Source organism: Xyrauchen texanus, chromosome 12 (genome assembly GCF_025860055.1).
Source record: "Xyrauchen texanus isolate HMW12.3.18 chromosome 12, RBS_HiC_50CHRs, whole genome shotgun sequence".
Taxonomy (NCBI): domain Eukaryota; kingdom Metazoa; phylum Chordata; class Actinopteri; order Cypriniformes; family Catostomidae; genus Xyrauchen; species Xyrauchen texanus.
Window position 1 is genome coordinate 9,744,021 of NC_068287.1, and position 26,722 is coordinate 9,770,742.

Here is a 26,722-nt window from a genome sequence, read left to right on the forward strand (position 1 = left end):
AAGCGGTGACAACAGACGCTTCCAACACAGGTTGGGGGGCAGTGTGCGATGGGCGCCCGACTTTCGGCACCTGGACAGGTCCGAGGAGGGCGTGGCATATCAACCGCCTAGAACTATCGGCTGTAATTCTAGCCTTGAAGGCTTTTCAGTCAGAAATAGCGAACTGTCATGTCCTGGTTCGCTCAGACAACATGACAGTTGTGGCATATATAAACCGCCAAGGTGGAGTTCATTCACCGCCACTGCTGAGACTGACACGGCACCTCCTCCTATGGAGTGAGCGTCATCTCCTCTCCCTGCGAGTGACATATGTCCCAGGCTGCCTGAATTATGGCGCGGACCTACTGTCACGCCAAGGGGTGATACCGGGCGATTGGAGACTTCATCCTCAGACGGTGTTGAGGATTTGGGAAATATTCGGCAAAGCAGAAATCGACCTATTTGCCTCAGTGGAGAATACCCACTGTCCCCTTTGGTATTCGAAGTCCCAAGCCCCGTTGGGAACGGATGCAATGGCACACAAATGGCCGGCGAAACGCAAATACACTTTTCCTCCGCTATGCCTAATCCACTCTGTCATATGCAAAGTCCGGGAGGACAAGGAAACGGTTCTATTAGTTGCGCCAAGATGGCCCAACCAGCCATGGTTTCCGGAAATGATAGAGATGCTGTACAGCCCACCATGGGAAATACCGCTGAGGAGGGATCTCCTCTCTCAGGCGCACGGCACAATCTGGCATCCCCAGCCCCAGCTGTGGAACCTGCATGTGTGGCCACTGGACGGGGCGCACTACACGCGCCAGAACTGATGCGTTCAGTCATGAACACCATTTTACAAGCCAGAGCACCGTCCACTAGACGCCTCTATGCACTAAAATGGAAGGTTTTCACTGACTGGTGTCTCTCACGTAGTAAGGACCCAGTAAACTGCCCCATACATGAAATTCTAATATTTCTTCAAGAGCAATTAGACGCTGGACTCACCCCGTCAACGCTCAAAAGTGTATGTGGCAACTATAGCTGTGTATCACGCACATGAAGCCGGCGCCTCTATAGGCAAGCATGATTTAATCATAAAGTTCCTAAAAGGAGCAAGACGATTAAACCCGCCTCGGCCAGCTACAATCCCGACTTGGGACCTAACTTTAGTCCTAAAAGCTCTCGCAGGGCCCCCTTTCGAGCCTTTGGACTCTGTTGATTTGCGCATGCTTTCTGTTAAAACCACACTACTGCTGGCTCTAGCCTCAGTAAAAGGGGTCGGTGACCTACATGCACTATCAGTCGACAGTTCTTGTCTGGAGTTTGGCCCCGGCCTTTCAAGAGCCACTGTCAAACCCAGGAAAGGCTATGTACCCAAGGTTCTGACCACACCCTTCAAAGCGCAAGTGGTTCACCTCCAGGCATTCTTCCCTCCCCCATTTAATTCGGATGAGGAACAATCATTGCATTTGTTATGGCGCTACATACATACGTTGAGCGTACTTGCCAGTTCAGACTGTCTGATCGGCTCTTTATATGCTATGGAGGATGCACAAAAGGAATGTCCATCTCCAAGCAAAGACTTTCTCACTGGATTGTCAATGCAATTACCCTGGCTTATGAATCGCAGGGTCAGACTTGCCCAATTGGTGTTAAAGCACACTCAACTAGAGGCATGGCCTCTTCATGGGCATGGACGAATGGTGTGTCCTTACAAGACATATGTTTTGCAGCAGGATGGTCCTCACAAAACACGTTCGCAAGGTTTTACAACCTAGACGTAACGTCTCTTTCTTCACAAGTCCTCTCTGTTTAGAGCACTTGCTATTCATTGGCCATATATATATACTTATGCCCCCTTTTTAAGTACGGGCTCTGCATCATTTACACAACCGCCTGCATTCAAGCTGTTATAATTCCATAAGTCACAAGCACTTCATTATAAATAAACTCCCTTCCCGGCTGGGTTCATAAGGAGTAATTCATACTATATGGCTATAGCTCATATATTCATTATGAGTGCGCTCCTCCTGGCCATCATGAGGATCACTCACTGCGGCATACTCATGTCGGTCGTCGTCCCATAAGACTGCGCCGCAATGTTTCCTCTTTAGGAAGTCATGTCATGTAGTGCGGCGTGATGGGATTCTGTTCCCCATATGCGTTAGTAACGCAATGTCAAGTGGACTGAAGTCGTAAGGGAACGTCTCAGTTACGTATGTAACCTTGGTTCCCTGAGACGAAGGGAACGAGACATTGCGAATGCTAGCCGCACCACAAGACTCAGAGTTCTTGAGGTACGAGCAATGCGCTCCTTGTTCTCAGTCAGAAATTCTGAGGATATGGTGTGTGCATCTGTTTTACAGTGGTCAGTTCACGCCGAAACGAGCGGTCAGTTTCGCACCAAAAACAGTTGGGGCTCAAACACCATAGCCAATATTAGAATATTGGCATTATTGTAGAGAGGGTTCAAATAGGTCGTGTGTGAAGGCACTCCCCATATGCGTTAGTAACGCAATGTCTCGTTCCCTTCGTCTCAGGGAACCGAGGTTAGAATAGAATCGAATAGAATCCTTTATTTTGGTCACACATTATACACACAGTTTTTTGCATATATACAGTGAAATTTATTAGTTTTCACATATCCCAGCTAAGCTGGGGTCAGAGTGCAGGGTCAGCCATGATACAGCACACCTGGAGCAGATAGGGTTAAGGGCCTTGCTCAAGGGCCCAACAGTGGCATCTTGGTGGTGCTGGGGCTTGAACCCCCAACCTTCTGGTCAGTAACTCTGAGCCTCAACCACTGAGCCACTGCCGTTACATACGTAACCGAGATGATCTTTTGGCATAGGGGCGTTTACATTTTCTGAGAAATGCAAATAGCCTGAAAATAAATTTCAAAGACATTCATTATAGTAAATTATTAATTCACGACATTTATTGTATCCAAACTGCATAAATTAAATTGTATTTGTCATCATTATCTTTACTAAAATATAAGACTATTTTTTTATTTCTTTTTAACCAGATCAAACCTTCAAAATGAGCAGTTATCTGAGCATCAAATCCTCAGACTGGATCAATAATGTGCATTTCTCATGTGACGTGTCAGTGGGATCAAAATTCTCCAAGAAAACTTTTTCAAAGTCTGAGTGTTCTTGAAATACTATCAACTAAGTTCAAATATAGTTTTTCTGTCTTCAATACATTTTCAGAATTGTGTTTTTGAAATGAGCTGTTATAATTGATTGTTACATTCACATGATATGATTATGTTTCATTTTGTGTCTTATTATTTGAATTAAAAATCTTTGGCATTTTGAATGGTTTTATTTTTCTCAATCTGACAGAACAATAAAGTGAGAATTTTTCACATTCATCGAATCGTTATTTTAATGAAATCTCACGATTCATTTTTAACTAGAAAATATGTATTTTGTGGCAGAAACCACATTGTCACAGAAGTCATCTTCAGATATTGTAAAAACAACATTGAATTAACAGTGAAATATTTCTGTTCATTTCTTCTCGCTCAGGATACACCTGCCACAAATCTCCATTCTTTATTTAACTGTATGTAAATGATTTTTCTCTGTTCTCACTCAGAATGGAAAAACTCAAACAGTCTTATAGATAGTTATAACTTCTTCATTAACATACAATAAATAATAGAAATGTCAAGATATCATAAAGCACACACCTGAAGAACTGTATGAATATATGATGCTCCAGACATCCATTAGTCTTAACAAAGCCTTCATCTCTTTATCTGACAGATATAGTGAAGAGCGTTTCTAGAAAACATATTCATAAATACTTAAAGGAACAAGTACACTCGAATAGGTTGAAGGTGTACATTTGTATGTGTCTCGAAATCCTGGTGCTAATTTTGATTGATTGAATGATTTTTATTTAATATTCAGCAGCTCATAGTTTGAAATTATTAATGTGATGCTTTAAAATTATTCATTTTATATTTTTGAACATTTTGTATCTATTTTTAGCAGAAAGAATGTTAACATTTGATATTAACAAATATTATAATTTTATTAGAAGGATGAAATGATTGGCTGAATTGTGATGACCCCTCCTCTTTCAGAGTTTCTCTTCCTCATGTTGTCTTTATGAGTCTCATGTGATCGTCTCTTATTCTCTTCATCTCTCCACTAAACTCAAACTGCTCATCATACAGACAAGATGCTGATCATATTCTACACTCTCCTCACTGTTCTGTCATGTAAGTTACACATTTCACTCTTCACATGTTCTTCTCTCAGAGTCACGGGGATGAAATGAAGATTTTTCACATTTCTTATCAATTTGCAGGTGTCAGTTCTGTTAAAGTACTCACACAAAAACCTTCAGTACTGACAGAACAAAAGGGAAACTCTGTCATCATGGACTGTAATATTGCAAAAGATGAAGGCAGATATGTCTACTGGTATAAACAGCTTCCAAATGCAACTCCTCAGTTTGTGTTGAGATTCTATCATTCACACGACTCCCCTAACCTGTACGGTGACAGTTTTCCCTCCAACCGCTTCACATCTAAATCCAAATCAAATATTGACTATCAGCTGATAATCAATAATGTTGAGATTGGAGATTCGGCAGTGTATTATTGTAACACATGGGATGATTCTGTTAAAGAGGAGGTATCACAGTGATTCACATCATGACAAAAACCTCCTCACTGCTCACATTCACTTCTGCTTTTACACAACATGAAAAACCTCTTCATCTCAAGTTCTTTCATTCATATTCAATGTAAGATATGCACAATGTTTATAATTATTGTTTCATTCATATAATAGCCAGGATTCTTAAAATTCATGTTTTGATGGACGGTTTAAATTCAGCCAGTCCAAATAAATGCACTTTACATCCAGACAAAATGTAAACATCTTGATGAATGTCTGTTTGAATCATTTCAGTTCCATTATATAATGTGAATAAAATAAAAGTTATTATATATATAAGTGCACAAGAGAGAGCTGAACCTCTGTGAACATGCCTCCCCAACACACAACCAGCAGCTCAACATGTAATCACAACCCCTGCTGCCCACTAGAGATAGTCCCATACCTCACACATAGTTGCAGAAAACAAAAAGGATTTCATATATTTTGAGACTGAAATTATAATTTTATTTGAAATAGTGAAGTACAGTGAAACAGTAAACATATGTTGCTGTTATTATATATTTGTATTAATCAGTGATCACCATATTGACATTTTAAACCTTTTTATTAATCTTTTTCAACAGGATAAAATTATATTTAATAGAACGGACCAAATTAATGTTATTTGCTTCATGCATTATACTCAAATGCCAAATAAATATGCAGTTTGACATGTGAAAGTGCAGTTGAGATGTGTGCAGCAGTGTTATTATAGTTTTGGATTCATAATTTAGTTTTTATTTCTATTTTCTATTCATTTTGCCATTATTTTTATTTAGTTTTCATTTTTTCAGTATTTTTTATTTTCAGTTTAGTTCATTTTAATTTTTGTTTTAATATTTTTTATGGCTAGCAAAGCTGAACATTTAGTGGTGAAATTTAAAAAGTCAAACATCATTATATTTCTCTGGGAAGTTGTGTGTTAACTCTATCCAGTGGCATTTTCATGTTTAATGTGGATTGTAAAAGTTGCAAATGTGGGAAAAGTGACAAAAGACATTCAAGCTTGATCCACATTGGATCCATGTGTATTTCATTAAATGATTATAAAACATTACTAAACTAAACTTTGTAGAGTAAACAATTAAAGGAACAGTTCACCCAAAAAATTTAAGATCTCTAATCATTTACTCACCCTCATGCCATCCCAGATTTTCTTTTTCTTCTGTTGAACACAAATGAAGATTTTTAGAAGAGAATTTCAGCTCTGTAGGTTCATACAATGCAAGTCAATAGGGGCCAAATCACTGAAGCTCCAAAAAACACATAAAGGCAGCATAAAAGTAATCCCTAAGATTCTAGTGGTTAAATCCATGTCTTTAGAAGTGATATGATAGGTGTGAGTCAGAAACAGATCAATATTTACGTCCATTTTTACTGTAAATCTTGACATCAGCAGTCTCCTTGGCAATCATGATTTCAAGCTTGATTATATTTCCCAGCACCATCTGGCACTCTGAGAACTGCACTAGGAAGTGTAATCGAGCTTGAAATCATGATCGTTCCTCTAGACTGCAATTGCAAGATGTACAGTGAAAAAGGAGTCACATTTTGGTCTGTTATCACCCAAAACTGAGTAGATCACTTCAGAAGACATGGATTAAACCACTGGAGTCTTATGGATGACTTTATGAGCTTTTTGGATGTTCAAAGGTTTTACTTCCCAGTATTGAATATTTCTTCATTTTTGCTTTTGACAAAGGTAAAAGACATCCAAAGCTTTCTTCAGAGGTATAATGTTAGGTTGTGTCATCTGGATCATAATTCAAAGAGTCAAGAAAATAAATATTTCCACAATTGTCCCACTTTGCCCAAATTCACCATATTATGTCAAAAAGTAAAATTAATTCAAGATATTTTTTATTTTATTTTAGTCAGTTTTTGGGGTTATTTAAGTTTAGCTTCAGTTTTTTCCAATAATTTCATTGTATTTTAGTAAAAGAATTAGATTTTTATCAGTTGTCGTTTACTATAATAACACTGGTGTGCAGTATATTGTTGTGATGTAGGCTGGTCTTTAGTGTTTTGTGTTTTAGTGGCTCCTCCCTCCCAGAGCTCTTTACTGTCTTAAAGTTTCTCTCTCTGTTCATCTCAGCATTATTCTACAGCACTGCTCATCTTTACACTCAACACACACCAAATCACAAGATGATGAAAATATTCTGCACTTTCTGCACTCTTCTCACCTGTAAGTGTTCACAATATCTCATCTCACTTTTAATGGCATCTTTAAACTGTCTCATATAAAGGTTGTTTTTATTCTGCAGGTGTCAGTGGTGTGACTGTAGTGACTCAGGATCCTCCAGTTCTCACAGTGAATAAAGGACAGAAAGTCACTCTCAGCTGTAATCTGGGAACAGTTACTGGTTCATCTGCTCGCTGGTATAAACAGACTCCAGGAGGAATTCCTCAATATGTGTTAAGATTTCGTCATGGCTGGAGCTCAGTTAATTATGGATCTGGTTTCTCTGCTCCTAAATTCACATCAACACATTCATCTAAATCAGATTATAGTTTGATCATTAATAATGTTGAGATCGGAGATTCAGCAGTTTATTACTGTCACACTTGGGATGCTTCTGTTAAAGAGGAGGTATCACAGTGAATCACACCATGACAAAAACCTCCTCACTGCTCACATTCACTGCTAAAATACAACAGGGAAAAAGTATCACACGGTAATAACGTTAAAAAAATGGGGCCATTATAAAAAATATCTAAACAAATCAAGAAATGTCAAGTGCAACTCTTCAGTTTGTGTAGATTGTATCATTCTCACAGCTCTTCTGATGTCTACACGACACTTCTCCAACAGTGTTTAATAGATTATTCTGGAATCAGAGTTCAATTTCATTCTCATAAATTCATTGATTGATATTTTCATATGAATAAATAAAAACAATAGAGCTATTTGCACAACTACTGATTTTTAATTATCAAATAATCGAGCCAATTAGTTGAGTCAAATTCTACTAGTCGTGGCATTATTTCACCCTCAAACCTCCACAAACCAAAGACATTTGAAAGATTATTTCTGTATAAGCACATCGCTTTGTTACAATAAAGTTATTGGACATTTACAGCATTATTACTCAGGGTAAAAATAAATAAAAAAATAGATACTGTGTGTATATACTGTAAATATATATATATATAGTAAACTGTAGATAGATGAAATACTGTCTGAAGAATAAAATGAACAACATATGTATATCTGTATTTAAAACTTCAAACAAAAATATTTCTCAATGTAATGAAATGATTATTAAAATGTATACCAGCGTGCTTTTAATGTGTTCACTTGTTTATCAAACACACAATTATAATGAGTTTACTTTAATTCACAGATGAAGTTGAGTTGGAGTTTCTCTGTTTGTGTCTCTTCAGACACTGAGGAGGTTTTTGTACGGCTGAACATATGAAATGTATCAGTGTGGTATTCGGACAAGGAACAAAACTGATGGTGACTGGTGAGTAATCTTTGTATTATTATTACATTTGTAATATTTTCACTGTATTAAATGTCTACACTTCTTTGTAAATATATAAAAACAATCCTTTTAAAGTTTAGCCAGCTTGTCATTTATTTTCTGTTAAATGCTCCACACGTAAATTTCAATTTAGTCATTTTTATCCATCCTCCAGTAACTAACCTGAAAAGATATTAAAAACACTAAAAAAGCTTTAACTTACAATTAAATGTGTTTTATAACTGTTTTTATATTATATGCAGCTCTATAAAATATTTGATTTGTATTTAGAGGTTTCAATTAAGCAGAAGTACCGTTGAATGTTTTTGATAGAAAAGGTCTGGTTCTGATTTCTGAAGATGTTTTATTAATCTGTGAATAAGTATATTTATATATTCTACATTATACAGCACTAACTGGCTGTTAAATTGCAAGTTATATTTGTTGTCAAAGAGATGGAGATGCTGTGCATTTATATTAAAATGGCAAAAGATTATTTTCTGTCTTTTGTAAGATATAAATAATAATATTTAGCATATTTAAAACTAAATCAAATAAATAATACTGTTCTGATTGATGTTCATTGTTTATATGGAGAAACGTGTAATTCAGAATTATTGTTTAATATTTCAAATGTGTCACAGTCAAGTTAACCTCATTTCTTATAAAAGTGTAAATCTTGTTGTGTAATTGTGTAGATTCTGCTGTTCCTCCTCCGGTTGTGAATATTCTCTCTTATTAGTTATACCTGTTACATTACCCCCAAAAAAAAATTAGATGTTGTCCTCAACATCAATACCTCAGTAAATAGTACTATTTTCAAGCATACTCAGTATATTGATTACAGACTGGAACTCTTTTGATAGATTCAACTTTGTTTCCTTGTCCCAACATCAATTAATCAGTACAATTCAACATATTATGTATATTGGTTACAGACTGGAACTCTTTTGATACACTCAGTTTGGTTTCAAGTCATAGAGGGTCTACTCAACTATAAAGAGAATATTTAACTTACATTCCATAAGAGAACACAGGCTGATGATAGTAGGGTTGGAATGGATATTTCCACACTTGAGGCATGGTATGGAAAGGTAGTGCAGTAAGGCCATAACAAGAGGGGGACCCAATTTGATCGTATCTAAAGATCTTTGGTGGTCTACGTTCCCGCTGTGGTCGCTTAGGCATAGACTCTGTTTCACTTCTTTCCGAGAACTCCGGTACTCCCTCAACCGTGTCAGCTGTGACTAAATCCTCCCCTGCCCCGGGTGAGTTACTGGCTGGTGTATCCTGACTGAGACAACCATCTTTCCTTTCGAGATCTGTTGTTTCTACTGTATGCCTTTCAAATTGAATTGTTTCTTCACGTTCAGCCACTTCCTGTGGTAGCTGGATGTCCATGAAATAATAGTCATCCTCATCATCATCATCCTCATCCTCGTCTTCTACCCTTCCATCCAACTCTCTCCTGACTTTAGCTGGTCTGGCATCTTTTCTTTTTAGTTTTACAGGCGGGAGCCCTTCAGTTTCGCATGGTAAGTAATCACATGGTAATAAGAGGTTTCTGTGCATAACTCTTGATCTCCCTTTTCCACGTTCAGGTCTCAATTTATAGATAGGAACATCTTTACCCACTTGTTTGACAACAACATGAATTAAATCCTCCCAGTGGTTTCTCAATTTACCAGGTCCTTCATGTGGAGACAGATTCCGAACTAACACACGGTCTCCAGGACTCAGTACTGTGCTCCTTACTTTGCCATCATAGTTTCTCTTATTTCTCTGAGCAGCTTTGTGGCATTTTCCCTTGCAATAATGTATGTGTAACACCCCTCACAGGAAGAAGGACAGGAAACAAGTCTTCACTGCAAGGTAAGCCTTTAATGCCCGTTGTCTTTTCAATCGTTTTACAATCACACACAATATAAAACAAGCGCACTGGGTTAGCTTGTCATCTCTCTCCCCATGGAGGCCCTCTGGCTGCCCTTTTATGCCGCTCTCCCTGTGCTCACTGAAATTAGAGACAGGTGTTAGACATAATTTAGCTCAGGTGTAAGCGCCCTCACCGCTTTTCTCTCCCGGACGGGCGCTTGACCACGCCCCCGCTGCCACAGTATGCTTCTTGCATTCCACGTCTCCATTGTTCCACATAAATCTGGTGACTGGCTCCATATGCATCACCAAGAAGATTGAACAACATGTCGACAGGTAATCTAGGAGAGCGGCCATACAGAGGTAGAATGGGGAAAACCCTGTCACTTTGGTGCGTGTACAGTTGTAAGCAAATATAAGCTTATTCAGAGAGTTCTTCCAATTGGTCTTATCTTTGTCTGTGAGAGTCTTAAGCATCTGTAGCAAGGTTTGATTAAACCACTCCACCTGGCCGTTCCCCTGTGGGTGGTAAGGGGTTGTTCTCGAGCCAGCCACACTGCAGTACTTGCAGAGTTGTGAAAAGAGTTGATTTTCAAACTCACCTCCTTGATCGTGATGAATGCGCATCGGAAAGCCAAACTTGAGAGCATAATCATTGAATATTTTGTCCGCTACTACCTTGCCTGACTTCGATGTGGTTGGGTATGCCTGCGTAAAGTGATCCACAATCACTCAAATATATTCATAGCCACTTTTACATTTGTCTAGTTGGAGGAAGTCCACAGACACAAGTTCGAATGGATGTGTTGAGGTGATGCTTACGAGAGGTGTTCTAGTTTCATGGCTAGGTTTCTTTTGTTTTAAACACACACAACTCATCACATGCTGTTCTGTTTCACACTGCATATATGGCCAAAAGAAGCGATCTCTAATCAAAGATATTGTCCTGTCGGCACCCTGATGTCCCATTTGGTCGTGCAGCTCTCTCAACTCTGTGATTTTATGTTTGTCAGGTATTACCAGCTGTTTTCTGTGTGCCGTTTTTCTCCATAGGACTCCATATTCATCCACTTCCAGCATGTCCAGTTCCCTGGCTAAACAACGACTCTGTGGGCTAGAACTACTGTAAAGAAAGGTGCATGATAATGATAGTCACAGAACCTCTCAGTTATCGCCCATTTAAGAGCAAGAAATTCCAATTTACCTGAGGTAATAGTTTTTCTCAGATTTTGACAATGCCTGTGATCCATACGCAATTACACTTAAACACTGGTAACAATGCTGGCAGTATTCTTCCCCTCGTTGCTGGCAACCAAAACACCTAGGTCTAGGACGGGGCATGGGGTATCTTTGTGGTGCAAATCTCTGCTGAAACTGGGCTGGTACCACAACTCGCCTGGGACACTCACCACCACGGTAGTCTTGTACTAGCCTGCCATTTTGACAAAGAGCAGCAGTGCTCTCCATGTTCCAAGGGGCGACCTGAGGCTGAGAGTTCATTTGGTGTTGGGCTTCCTCACAATCCATTTCCCTGCTGACAGGAGGGTTCCATCCAGTAGCATGATCCTTCTTTTGGATGGTCTCTCGGATCTGTGCCATCTCGGTTTTGAGGTCTTTTAACAGTACCATATCTGCTTTAAGTCCTTTTAAATCTGACAACACGTCTGGGGGCAGGGTAACAATGTGCTGCTGAGCTGTTTGTTTCCTATCTCCACTGGCATCACTGGACTGTACAGTGTGCATACCTGCTGGCTGCTGTGGTGTTTACCGTCTTTTGTCTTGTCTCTCTTTCTCATGCCCACATGCTATATTGAGTCTCTCTAGTAGCAACTCATCCGAAGTGGTAGGTTGCAAGAGGTAGGGTTGGAGGTCACTTTTGATGTTATCATTTTGCAGACCTGTAAGTATAGTGTGCATAAACATGCTCTGTACGAGTACAGGATCATACTTGAGATTCGACTCTGCCTCTTGTGATGCAAAAAATATTTTTTGTCTGAGATCCATCGCTCTAATTAAAAAGTTCTGTGGGGTTTCCTTATTGTTCTGCACCTCAGTGGTAAGCTGTTTGTAAAGCTCTGTTGCACTCCTTTCCTGATAGTGCGAACGGAGAATCCTCTTAAGTGTAGGCAGAGATAGATCACTTTTACCTTCAAGGTAGCTCCGCAGTTGCAGGCCTGGTACAATGGCTCTGATAACAGCATCTACTATTTCTGTCTCTGAATACCCTCTGCTAAGGCCATTCTCTATCTGGCGCGCTAAACTTGAGAATGTGAGTTGGTCCCTTTGTCCCGGTTCACCAATCTGGCCTGAGATTTTATAGTCTTTCCGCCATGTGGGGCTATTTACCTGGGTTGCTGGTGGGGTTCTTTGTAACATTTCACCATCACCCCTGCCTTTAATTTCCCTTATTGTCAATTCACGCATTTCAGTTTCCTTCTGTTGGACTGCCAGTCTTAAATTCTCTCATTATTTTGGCTTGTACATAATCTACTTTAACTTCCTTCTCTTTGGTGTCTGCACGAAAGACTGGCATGCCTTTGATAATGTCCAATAAGCTCAGCAGTTCTGCCATGCCCTCATCTTCGAGTTCAGATAATTCGTCACGGCCAACATGCTGACTGATGTATGAAACAAAAGAACTTCGGCTTCTATAAGCAATCTCTTCCCTGTCAATTCCTGATATTTTCAAAATGTCACTTACTTGCATCAGCTGTTCAATGGTGAGTTGAAATAACAATCCTTTAATCTCAAATTGCAATTTCTCAATCTCTGACTCCATCTTGGCAGATGAGTAATTGGTTGGGCTCTTGGTTTGTGTTTTGCCTTGCCTCCCTAGTGTTGCCTCCCTAGTGAATAAAGCACCTCAGAATGCAAATGTAGTCTCCCTGGAAAAGGGGAACATAGATAATTTAAATAACAGACACGACAGACAAACACTTGTTGCGTTTCCCTCGATCTCTGTATTATAAAATGCAGGAAGAAAAACTATGTGCCCGTTATTAAACCCTCCATGCTCGCCCCACCCCCTGCTGGAGTCTTTTGGTACTGCATCATAACAGACTACAGGAGTCAATGACATATTAACAATGAAATAACCACAATAACAATAATATTCTCTCTTATTAGTTATACCCGTTACACAAACAGCTCCCGGTGGGACTGATCTTCCTTGATCTCACAAAGTACTGAAAGTAAACTGTTCTGTCTCTTTTCAGCTGCAGGTGAGAGTAGCATAATATGCTAAATAAATGAATATTTAATGTACATTTGCTTCCTTTTTAAACATATTTGTGTCTTTATACTACAAGCCATTACCACTTTAAGAATGGCATAGAATTGAATAGATTTTTAAGTTATTTTTAATAGAACATTCTCATGTGCTGTTCATGTATTTAGTGCAGTATATCCATGAATGTTCAGTAATTTCTGCTCATTAGCTGGGGGATGAAACAGGAGATTACCTGGATAAGCAGCTTCTGTGTGCTCCTCCTCTACGATCTGGAGAGCAGAAGGCTTTTTGTTTTTTTCTTAAGATAATTGTATTAACTAGGAAAAAGACATAGCATGCAAATCATATATAGTTTTATGAAGGCTTTTACTAGGCTTGTCCAATTAATTATGTCTGTTTCATGCACAGTAATTGTACGTATGCGCTCTTATTATGTATTCAGTATAATTCTATTATATTCTGTCAGTACTACACAACTTAATTTCCAGTGTTAAGTAATATAAGCTGCAATTTAGCATCTCTTTCTTGTGTCATTATTTGATCAGTATGCCAAAAGTTGACTATTTTACACAAATTTGCATATAAAGGTAAAATAGATGTATATGATAACTGGACGCCACTAACAATGAACAACGATGAAGCTTGAAATATTAAGTGTTGCATACTGCATAATATTCCACATGCTAGTATGTTTCACAAAAGTATTTGGCAATATATATACAATTTTGCATAAGCAAGTGTGCTGTTGTTCTGAATATCAACATGGCTATGCAGATATTTATTTTATTTAGCAATTCAAAAAGTAAGTCAATAATATGGAATAATGTATTTTTCAGAAAGAAAATTACATTTGTGCATTTCTTTGAATCGTTCTTGTTCACTTTCATTATTTTGATTGTGAACAGTGCTTTAAATGAATCAGTTTAGTGACCGACTCACTCATAACATAAAATATGCAATTTTTTTGCCACCTGCTGGCATAAAGATATAATCTGCAGATCGTTACTGAACAAATCAGTGAACTAAATCAAAATAAATGATGAATTAAAAATACCCACTTCTATAGAGCATAACAGTGTGGTTCCAGAAGTAAAAATCCCATTAATTTTCTCCATAGGAGTGTCAATTTTTTATAATAAATTCTAAACCACTAAAGACAGACCTATTGTGAGCTCTGAGGTTGTTAATCAATGGTATATGCTTCTATTAAAGCCAACAGTCTGTGTAATTTCATGGTTATTTCATAAAAATAGCATTTACTAACTGAATTTCTGGTGAAGAACTACACTACCCATGATCCTGCAGAGAAAGATCCACCAATCAGAGAATTGTGCTGAAGAAAGTGCAACAAACAAGCTCTGCTGCAATGATGCAAACGAGTCAGTCTTCCTGGACTCTAAAATATTTGTGTATTTGCAAATATCTGAATATTTATCTATAAAATCAAAATATATTGTTTCAATATTCACAATCATCAACTTTAAATCAATAGTTTTATATTTTCCCATTGTTTTTATTGCAATTAGGCAATGCTTCATGGGATTGTGGTTCACTTCCTCATTACAGATGTAAGTACACAGCCTTGTACCTTTGTCTATTTGTCTGATTTTCAAATACTTTTTTTTTTGCTTTGAATCAAACTTTGTTATGTTGTTATTCATCTCATAGCTGATTTATTTGGTTCATGACTTAGATCTCGTATAAAGGATTTTATTAAATAGATCCATAAAATCTAATAAGATCTAAAACACATATCTCTGAGATGTACATGGCTATCTGGAAAGCTATTATATTTAGGTGGAGAGTGGGGTAAGATGAGCCAGTGGGTAAGGCAAGGCAAGGCAAGGCAAGACAAGTTTATTTATATAGCACATTTCATACACAATGGTAATTCAAAGTGCTTTACATAGAAGAGATTAAAATAAGAATAAAAAAATAAAAAATAAGAATAATTGAAACAGTTTAGAATAAAATAAAATACAGTACAAACAGTCGGACACACAGTGGCACAGTGCTCATTCAGTAAATGCACAGCTAAACAGATGTGTTTTGAGTCTGGATTTGAATGTGACTACTGTAGGAGCACATCTGATCTCTTCTGGAAGCTGGTTCCAGCTGCGGCTGGCATAAAAGCTAAAAGCAGACTCTCCTTGCTTAGAGTGAACCCTTGGTATTTCTAGCTGATGTGATCCTAATGATCTGAGTGATCTGTTGGGTTTATATTCAGTGAGCATATCTGCAATATATTGAGGTCCTAGCCCATTGAGTGATTTATATACCAGTAATAATACTTTAAAATCAATCCTAAATGTAACTGGGAGCCAGTGTAAAGACCTGAGGACTGGTGTGATATGTTCATATTTTCTGGTTCTGCTCAGAATCCTGGCAGCAGCGTTCTGTATGAGCTGCAACTGTCTTATGGTCTTTTTGGGAAGGCCAGTGAGGAGTCCATTACAATAATCCACCCTGCTGGTGATGAAAGCATGCACAAGTTTCTCTAGGTCTTGACTGGAAACAAAGCATCTAATTCTTGCAATATTTTTCAGATGATAGTATGCTGATTTAGTTATTGCTTTGACATGACTACTGAAACTAAGGTCTGACTCTAGAGACACACCAAGATTCCTGACTTGAATTTTAGTTGTTTGACCCCTAGCGTCAAGGTATGCATTCACCTTGAGAACGTCATCTTTGTTTCCAAACACAATGACTTCAGTTTTGTCTTTGTTTAACTGAAGAAAGTTTTGGCACATCCAACTGTTTAATTCATCAATGCATTGGCACAGGGAGTCAATGGGGCTGTAATCGTTAGGTGATAGGACTAAGTAGATCTGTGTGTCGTCTGCGTAGCTGTGGTAAGCAATTTGGTTCTTTTTCATTATTTGGCTCATTGGGAGCATATACAGGTTGAACAGGAGTTGGGCAAGAATTGAGCCTTGAGGGACTCCGCATGTCATGGACGTCCACTCAGACTTATGGTCTCCTATACTCACATAATAACCTCTCCCTTCTAAGTATGACCTGAACCATTTTAGGACCATCCCAGAAAGCCCCACCCAGTTTTCCAGCCTGTCAAGAAGTATGTTGTGATCAACAGTGTCAAATGCAGCCCTGAGGTCGAGTAAAACCAGTACTGATAATTTGCCTGTATCAGTATTTAAGCGAATATCGTTTATTATCTTTATGAGCGCTGTCTCTGTGCTGTGATGCGATCGGAAACCAGATTGAAAATTGTCAAAGTATCCATTTGAGTTCAAGAATTTGTTCAGCTGATTGAAGACAACTTTTTCAATGATCTTGCCTATGAAAGGAAGATTTGAGATCGATCTATAGTTGCTTAATATGGTCTTATCCAGATTGCTCTTTTTCAAGAGGGGCTTGACAACTGCAGTTTTCAGGGAGTTTGGAAAACTCCCAGAGAGAAGTGAAGAGTTTATCACTTCTAGGAGATCTGCTTCTAAACAGTTGAACACACTTTTGAAAAAAGATGTGGGAAGTGCATCAAGGGCGCAGGTTGACGTTTTTAAGGTGCTGTACGGTTTCTTCCAAAATTTTGCCATCAATTTCTTTGAAATCAGACATAGTAACTACTTTCTCAGGTTGTGGTTTTTGTTTGTCTGACCCAAGCACAACTCAAGGATGTGCTGATCACCTTTCTGATATTATTGATTTTTTCAGAGAAGAAAGAAGCAAACTCATTGCACTTGCTGTCTGAGAGCATTTCACTGGGAATCTGGCTTGGGGGGTTTGTCAGTCTCTCTACAGTCTAAAAAAGAGTTTGTGTGTTGTTTAAGTTGCTGTTTATAATATTCGAGAAGAAAGTCTGTCTAGCTTTGCCTAGTTCCATATTAAAAGCATGGATGCTGTCTTTGTAGATGTTATAATGGACTACAAGTTTTGTCTTCCGTCACATGCGCTTTGCTTTTCTGCATTGTCTTTTCATATTTTGCACTGCTGTTGAGTTTCTCCAAGGTGCTTTTTGTCTTCCACTCTTCTTCCTGACTTTCACAGGAGCAATATCATCAATTACACTTTTAACTTTTGAGTTAAAAGAATCAAGGAGAAAATCAACAGAGTCAGCAGATATACTTGGAGTTAAAGATATAGCCTTCATAAATAGTACACTAGTGTTCTCATTTAAGCATCTCTTCTTGACAGACACAGATCTAGCTTCAATGACAGGAGAGATTAACATATCAAAGAAAATACAGAAATGATCAGACAGTGCTACATCCTTAATAACAATCGATGAAATGTTAGACCCTTACTGATAAGTAAATCTAGAGTGTGTCCATGATTGTGTGTGGGTCCATGTACATGCCGAGTCAGATCAAAAGTTTTTAAAACAGTTATGATTTCTTTTGTCATATTGGTTTCTGCATTATCTATGTGAATGTTAAAGTCTCCAGCAATGGCAAAACAGTCAAACTCTGAGGTAATTGTTGATAACAGTTCTGTAAAGTCCTCAGCAAAGGCTGGAGAGTATTATGGAGGCCTGTAAATAATGATAAATAAAATGCGTGGAGCACCTTTTAACACACTACCCAGATATTCGAAAGACGGGTAATTCCCAAATGATATTTGCTTACATTGATAGACATCTTTAAAAAGAGCAGCTAAACCCCCACCTCTCCTACCTTCTCTGCAGACACTCAAATAAGTAAAGTTAGGAGGGGATGTTTCATTAAGGACTGTTGCACTACAGCTGGCTTCTAGCCAAGTTTCATTTAGAAACATAAAATCCAGGTTGTATGTGCTTATTAAGTCGTTGACTAGAAGTGATTTATTTTTAAGTGAGCAGATGTTTAAAAGTGCTAATGTAACCCACACAAGGTTACTGCAGTGCAATTCTCTACTCTGCCAGAGGGTGGCGCAAATTTTCTAGCAACACTCGCTTTTCCTTTCTTCCGGTGGAGACGTTGCGAGAAAACCTCAAGAACTGGTTGAAAGCTGTGAGAGAGTGAATTGAGCCGCATGACTCTGTAAGCTCAAGATACCTTCGGTAAGGATGTTCTTTTAAAAACCAATCGGAGTTGTGACCCAAATTCTTGCTGTTGGATACCATATAGACACAGATTCAGATTGTTTTATGTTGTTGAAGATGCTTATAAAAGATCGTGAATCGCGCTAGCCGCGAGCTAATCGCTAGCATCTAAATGTGAATCGGTTTTGATTTTAGCTCTGCTGCTAGCTTAATTTTTGATAGTATTCACATCACTAAAGGTGCCTTTATACTTTGTTTTGTTGACTTAGAAGTCATTTGATTGAGGGAGTTTTTATCCTCTTGTTTATCATATGTAAGATAAGGGTGATTTAGTTCATTTAATTGTCAATATACATGTTGATACGGATATGAGAAACAGAAGTTAATCTTAACTGTTAAAAGAATGAGTATATTAAATGTTTGGTTAAAATGTGATGTGTAAAATGTTATTAAGATGCTTAAATAGATTTAAAAGGTTAAAAACATAAATATCTGGTTTCAGAATCTCATGATTTAATTTCTATGCTGTGAGATTGAAATACATGATTGATTGATTGTTTGTTCCCTGGAACTGACTTATCTTATGTGGTGTGATGTGTACCTATTCATTTACATAATGATTAGAGTATTTATATCCTTTACAATTGGTTATATGTGATTTGACATTTGAATGGAGATAAGTTGATCGGATTTAAACAGAAATGATAAAATAGTAACTAATGCATCCTGTACTGTATGCATAGATTGGTTTTTTTAGAGAGAGAGAGATCATCTAAACCTGACCCTCGCGGTCAGTGGCGAGCCAAACCCAGAAGTCGACTGAACGGACCAAGAGCCTGGTGTAGCCAGCCGTGGCATCTTTGGAGCCCTCATTATCCTGTTCCATCATTTGAGAAACAGATAAGATCACACGTAAACCTACCCGGGTAGTGAGAAGAACATACTTAACCTGTTAACCTTTGCCAGAGCGCCAGCGCACGGAAGAGTTTTTTCCCCCCACAAGTTTAATGTTTATGAATAGATTTAACGTGAAAGAACATCATTAATCTTGGCAAACTATATATCATTTTAAAGGTGTAAGCCTCAAGCATCGATGATAGAGCTCTGTTTTTCGATGAAAAGCTTATAACGAATGTATTTCTTGCATTTATGTAAGCAGTACAGATCAAAACACACGTAATCAAAAACGGAGTACATACCAGTAGTGTCGTAATAACGAGCCACACACGCATCCACTGCTAAAAGTTCCAGATTGAATGGAAAGGTGAGGGTCCACTGAATAACATCCCATAGAGCATTTTTAGTCCAAAGAAACAATAACGTTGTAACATCGATGGTTATTCCTTTGTTTACATCGAGTTTCTTCAGGGTGAAGTATCATACTTGTCGGTTATGCAATAAAATTATGCATAAAAACAGACTCCCGGTAGCCGAACGTTATATGGGTGTGTTGCTTAGAGTGTAATGAACAAATTAAGACCGCACACACACACACAAATACAAAGATAGGCAATATATAGGTCAAAATATCCAAACACTGCGGTCAGTTTTTTGATGTCATGATATGCTGATCCTATTATTTTGTCTTTACAACGAAAGCCAATGAAAGAATTGAAATTATATGACTGATAGAAAATGTAGCCAAGCAGTGCACGATTCCAACGATACCCGGAAGTCTAAATTCCTCGCGAACAAGATGTTTTTTTATTTATTTGAATCAGCCACTCTCTATTGAGGAGCTAACCTGCGACGTAGGCTGTGACCACACCCCGTCATTTGACAACAAACAAGCCATAGTAAAAAGACGGTTCCCCAGTCAACATCTGTTTTCGCGTCTTACTTACTGGACGGATTATCTCATCAAATGGATCGTCAAAAGAAGTTTTTTCTGCTGAAGATGTTTTATTTGCGATCACTCGAAGCAGCGATGACGAAATTGAGGAGAGTGAAGACAGCGTCGAGGGTGATATGCTTGAGGACGGAAAAGATGGTCCAATTTTACATCGGTGAGTTGCTATGTAACATGCACACATTATACGTGTCTAAACGACTGCCCATCAGTTTGATTGTATGGACGACCTTTAGTATGAATGCTGTCTAAACGACTGCCCATCAGTTTGATTGTTGATTTATGAATGCTGTCTAAACGACTGCCCATCAGTTTGATTGTTGATTGAATGGCCAGCCACATAAAAACTATACAGAATTATTTACTTGACATGCGGTGCTAATTATCTTTCCATTCTTTCCCATGCAACAGCTGTGTGGATTATTTTATAACTGAAAAAGCATGGAACAGTGTATATGATGACTAAAATAGCTTGCAGTACCCTTCATAACATTTGGTCATTAGGTTGCTTTTTGAGGTATCCAAGGAGGCTTCTTGGTACCTGGACATAGTCTTGGAAAAAATATTGCAGAAATCTCATTTTTCATAATATCTTCCTCAAATGTGAAATATAAACTGATGAGACTTGTGGCTTTCAATCAATTACCTAACTGGATTCCTCCAGGTTTGTTTTCATTTATTTTTTCATAAAATAATGCAATGTTACTTGCAGTGCAAATTATCTTCAAGACACTTTAAATTCTATAAATGTTTTTCGGTGTAAGTTTTTTCAACTTTTACATTTGGGTAATAAACTCCAAAGTGTCTTCTTTTTAAATATGTCTAAATTGTGCATGTAGAGCAAATTGTTCAGTAACTACAATTATTTTAGTTTGGGGATGTCATTTCTGGGGATGTGCCTCGGGCAGGGGAGGGAGAAAGGGAACTGACATAGTCTTGGAAAAAAGCTTGCAGGAACCCCATTTTTCATTATATCTTCCTCAAATTTGAAATATAAACTGATGAGACTTGTGGCTTTCAATCCTTTACCTAATTGGATTCCTCCAGGTCTATTTTTATATATTTGTACATGAAATAATAAAACATTTTTTGAAGTTCACATTATTTATGAGGCACTTCAACTTTTATAACTTTTTATTTGTTTGAGCATTATCAACTCTGATTTATTGTTAGTAGAGTGCCAAGTGTCTTCTTTCCAAAGAGACCTTAATTGTGCCTGTGGTACACTGTTCTCAGGAGCTATATTTATTTTAATTCAGGTATGTCATTTTCAGCTGTGAGCCCCTGAGTGGGGGTGCAGGTTAACAGGTTAAAGAAACACACACACACACACCAAGAACTTTCATGGACTCAAATGGAAGCAACTTTAATTTAAGTTTGGCAAAATCTCACAAAGAGACACTTTTGTTTTGAGTTATTTATTTTGGGTCCCTTTATTGTGCGCCTGTGCACTCAGAAAGCCAGCTTAGGTAGGCAGGGAATGTAAATAATTGTTTTATAATTTTGTACAATATATTTCTCAAACTTACCTGTTTTGTGTTGTCTGTTCTCTGCTGACCGTTTACTACTTCAGGCTCCGTAGTCGTACCTAGAGTTTCTGATATTGGCCCAGTTTTACTTCATAGCTAATCAGATTAGTTATCAGTTATCACTTACCTACAAACACGGGTTACAAGTGGCGAGCCAGCCAGGAGCGTAGTTATGCGTTAGCGGTGAACCACATTACAAGTTTGTGAAACTATTTTCAAGTGTGTAAGCTCTTTGTTATTTGTCTATAAATTATTCTTTACTAAAGATGGAGTTCATAATGAGCTCAGGTATCAAAGTCCCCAATGCAGTAATGGTGAGCGGTTTGCTTGAATCACCAGAAGATGAGGAGGTCATAGACTACCTTAAGGAGTATGGCTCCATGAGACTTGTCCCAGTTACTGACAATAACTCAGAGTTTTATAAAAACCTGATTATTGAGTATCAAGATGGTGCTGCTATTGAAGCCTTAGCCCCTCTTCTGCCTTACACACATGAACTTAAATGCAATAAAGATGTAAAATACTATGTTCAAGCTCTAGCAAGTGTGTACACCACTAAAGTTGGCTGCAGTGTTAACAAAGCCTACCTTGATGAAATCAAGAAGTTAGCGAAACTGAGTGGAAGAGGCTTCGAAGAGGTGCTGAAAGAAATGATGTCAGAGATCAGTGAGACAATTGAGACTGATAGCAGTGGTGATACTGAGTTTGTAGCCAAACAGCTCAATACATCTCTTGACACATTTGAAACCCCACACCCCCAGCTGCTCCCAGGTTCTTCTCAGGTACGGTTCATTCATGGTGGTGCTGAGCCATGCCCACCAGCTGATGTGAAGCGAAGTCTGTCCAGTGTGGAGGGCGACCTGAATCCACCCGAAATTCAAAAGGTCATTGTTGAGCACATTGTGAGGAGAGATGAATTAAACACACATTCACACTTTCCCATCAAGCTTCGTTCATTCTCTGGTAAGATCCCCAGACCCAGTAGTGAGACAGACTACGACACATGGCGTTCACATGTTGAGCTTCTCAGGAAAGACCCAACCATGTCTAATCTTCATAAATCACGGAAAATCTTTGAAAGTTTGCTCTCCCCTGCAGCAGATATTGTCAAAAGACTAAGCCCTGAAGCTACTCCTGAAACCTACCTTCAACTGCTGGACGCAGCCTTTGGAACCGTTGAGGACGGAGAAGAGCTTTTCGCCCAGTTTATGAATACTCTTCAGGATCCTGGTGAAAAGGCCTCTACTTATCTCTGTCAGCCTTCAAGCTGCCCTGAACCTTGCTGTTAAGAGAGGAGGAGCTGCTGCTATAGAAGCAGATAGACACATTCTCAAACAGTTTTGTCGTGGGTGTTGGGACAACACCTTGCTCTCTGACCTCAACCTTGAAGAAAAGAAAAGTCACCCCCCAGCATTTTCAGGGCTCCTGTTGTTAATCCGCACTGAGGAGGATAGGCAGGCAGCTAAAGCCACACGTATGAAGAAGCACCTTGTCTCACACAGGCAGCGGGCTATGGTAAGCTCTCAGAGTGCATGCATCTGCAGTCAACAAGCAGCGTTCCAGCCTGAGTCCGACCCATTGACAGAGCTTAAACAGCAGGTGGCGTGTCTGCAGAGCCAACTCACCGCACTGATGTCTAAGAAAGTCAAGAAGACCCCGAAGACCAAGGGGAACACTGAGCATCCATCAGATGGGCCAGCATCTAAACTTGACCCTAGAGCACCAAGCTGGAAACCTACCAGCTCAAAGACAAGCACCCAGCCGAGACCTTGGTATTGTTTCAAGTGCGGCGAGGACGGTCACATCTCCTCAGCTTGCAGTAACAATCCAAACCCCACTCTCGTCAATAAAAAAAGAGATGAGTTGAGAGAAAAGCAGCGCTCTGGGAGGCTAAAGAACATTCACCAGACAATAGGGATTTTTAGATGAAGTCTCAGTTGCAGGGCAAACTGAGGCTGGAGCAGTTCACCAACGCCCTGCTAAAGATAAACGTGATGACAAGTCCAAGTTCAGTGCTGCCTTGAACCAATCTTATATCCGAAAACACCCCTTCAGGGTCCCAGAAAAACTGATAGGCACGAAAATTACAGGCCAAGTTACCATCCAGGGTAAACCGTTCAGCTGTCTCCTTGACACAGGTTCGCAAGTAACCACAGTCACCAAGTCTTTCTATGACGAATACCTACCTAAGCAACAGATCGAACCACTCTATAACATTCTGGAAGTTGAAGGGGCCAATGGTCAACCTGTGCCCTACCTTGGATATGTTGAAATCACAATCACTTTCCCAGAACAGTTCCTTGGAGCTGAATATGAAGTCCCAACATTGGCCTTGGTTGTCCCAGACAGCGGTACTTCAGGGTACCAGATACTGATTGGCACAAACACACTTGATGTAGTGTATGGTGTGTGCAGAGAGAAGAGGCCAGCAAGCTACCATCCTGTCCAGAACGGCTACACGACGGTGCTGAAAGTACTTCAACTGCGACAGGAACAAAGCCATGACAGTAACATCGGACTGGTGAGGATGCAAGGTAGAGACGGAAAACTAATTCCAGCTGGAGGAACAGTTGTTCTGGAGGGAGTGGCATCAGTTAAAGGGTTCCATACTGAGAGGTCTGTCATCATGGAATACCCTTCATCATCTTCTCTGCCTGGAGGGCTGCTAGTAAAGCCTTGTTTCGTTGATCTACAAAGCAGACAGCCAGGCAGACTACCAGTTGTGGTCTCAAATGAGTCGAACACGACATTATTATCCCAGCTAAGAGTGTGATTGCTGAGCTCAGTGCAATCCAGACCATTCTGTCTCACAAACAGTGTGTGACCAAGCCATCTGAACCAGAATGCTCCAAGGCAGCTGACCTAGCCTTTGACTTTGGTGAGTCCCCGGTCCCTCCAGAATGGAAAGACAGAATCACTCGAAAATTGAACGGCATGCCTGAGGTCTTCGCCCAGAACGACACTGATTTTGGAAGGACAGACAAAGTCAAGCATCATATCAAACTGTCCGATGAAACACCATTCAAACTCAGAGCTCGGCCGATACACCCACATGATGTAGAAGCTGTTCGACGACATCTTCAAGAGCTTCTCAATGCTGGGGTGATTCGTGAAAGTGAGTCTTCATTCTCCTCCCCAATCGTTGTAGTCAGGAAGAAGAATGACCAGGTATGCCTCTGTATTGACTACAGGAAACTGAACATGCAGACGGTGAAAGACGCTTATGCACTTACGAGGATGGATGACACCTTCACAGCACTCTCCGGTTCCAAGTGGTTCAGCGTCCTCGATCTAAAGTCTGGCTACTATCAGATCGAAGTTGACGAGATTGACAAGCCAAAGACCGCCTTTGTATGCCCACTTGGTTTCTGGGAGTTTAATCGCATGCCTCAGGGAGTGACAAACGCCCCAAGTACCTTTCAGAGACTGATGGAAAAGTGCATGGGAGACATGAACTTGAAGGAAGTTGTCGTTTTCCTGGATGACTTGATAGTCTTCTCAAAAACTTTAGAAGATCATGAAGCCAGACTCACCAAGGTTCTCGACCGCCTGAAGGAGTATGGGCTCAAGCTGTCCCCAGAAAAATGTCGATTCTTTCAGTCCTCAGTCCGATACTTGGGGCATGTGGTCTCAGAGCAGGGAGTGGAGACCGATCCGGAAAAGATTGCAGCCTAAAGACCTGGCCAATCCCTCAGCATCTAAAAGAATTAAAAGCCTTCCTCGGATTCTGTGGGTATTATAGGAAGTTCATCAAAGGCTATTCAAGTATAATGAAACCCCTAAATGACTTAACATCTGGCTACCCACCTCTAGGGAAGCATCCAAAGTCAAAGGAAAGGAGTGGCCAATACTTCCACCCCAAAGAACCATTTCTGAAACGCTGGACTCCCGCATGCCAACAGGCATTTGAGATGATCATCGGCAAGTTGACAACTTCCCCAGTTCTGGCCTTCGCAAATCCTGCACTTCCTTACATCCTTCACACGGATGCAAGTTCCACCGGCCTCGAGCGGCCTTATATCAGGAGCAGGAGGGACAGCTGCGTGTCATCGCCTCACGCAAGCAGAGGGTTATCACGTAGTGAGTCCCGCTATCCAGCTCACAAGCTCGAGTTTTTAGCGCTGAAATGGTCTGTAACAGAGAAGTTCAGTGACTACCTCTATGGCAACCAGTTCACAGTAGTCACCGACAGCAATCCTCTTACCTACATACTTACCTCAGCCAAACTCGATGCAACCAGCTACAGGTGGTTAGCTGCTCTCTCCACTTTCTCCTTTAAGCTCCAGTACCGCCCCGGGAAGCAGAATGGAGATGCTGACGCACTATCGCGTCGTCCCCATGGCAATCTGGGTGACGACCCCCCATCTCAAAAAGAGTGGGAAAGGATCCGCCAGTTCACACAACACCATCTATCAGATCCAGATAACATTGAGGCTGTGGATCAGGGGGTTGTTCGTGCCATCTGTGAGAGACAACTTGTTTATTGTGCCAATGATGGAATGGGCAGTGATGGAGGTATCTCCCTCGTCGAGAGCCTTGCCATCTCTGGAGATGCTGTACCTGACAGCTTTGAGCAGGAAGATGAGCTTGGAGGGCTTCCCATCATCCCGCGATCTATCAGAGGCAGATCTCAGAGACAAACAGAGAGCTGACCAGTGCATTAAACATGTCATCTTCCAGATTGAGCATGGCGAGAAACCACCGCCCGCTGTGAGAACTGAGCTTCCAGACCTACCTCTGTTATTGAGAGAGTTGAACAGGCTTGAACTGCGGAAAGGCATCCTCTATAGAACATGCCAAGAAGAAGGCCACACACAGTACCAGCTAGTCTTACCTGAAGAACTACGTGAGACGGTCTTAACGAGCCTACATGATAACATGGGTCATATGGGAAAAGACCGTACACTGGACTTGATCAGAGCCAGATTCTATTGGCCGAGGATGGCCTCTGATATTGAGAAGAAAGTCAAGATGTGTAACAGGTGTGTGCTCAGGAAAACCTTACCTGAGAGGGCAGCACCTTTAGTGAACATAATGACAACACGACCGCTTGAACTGGTCTGCATGGACTTCTTGTCCATTGAACCGGACAGAAGTAACACGAAGGACATTCTCGTGATCACAGATC

General features: G+C 39.9%; 1 gene segment (V, D, J or C); it reads left to right on the forward strand.

Moving 5' to 3' along the window:
• Positions 1-4,648: 4,648 nt before the first annotated feature.
• LOC127652992 (Ig kappa chain V-VI region J539-like) lies at positions 4,649-8,873 on the forward strand. The segment is given in 5 exon segments: positions 4,649-4,746; positions 6,757-6,849; positions 6,929-7,262; positions 8,094-8,131; positions 8,830-8,873. Coding segments are annotated over 5 exon segments (552 nt in total).
• The last annotated feature ends 17,849 nt before the right edge of the window (positions 8,874-26,722 follow it).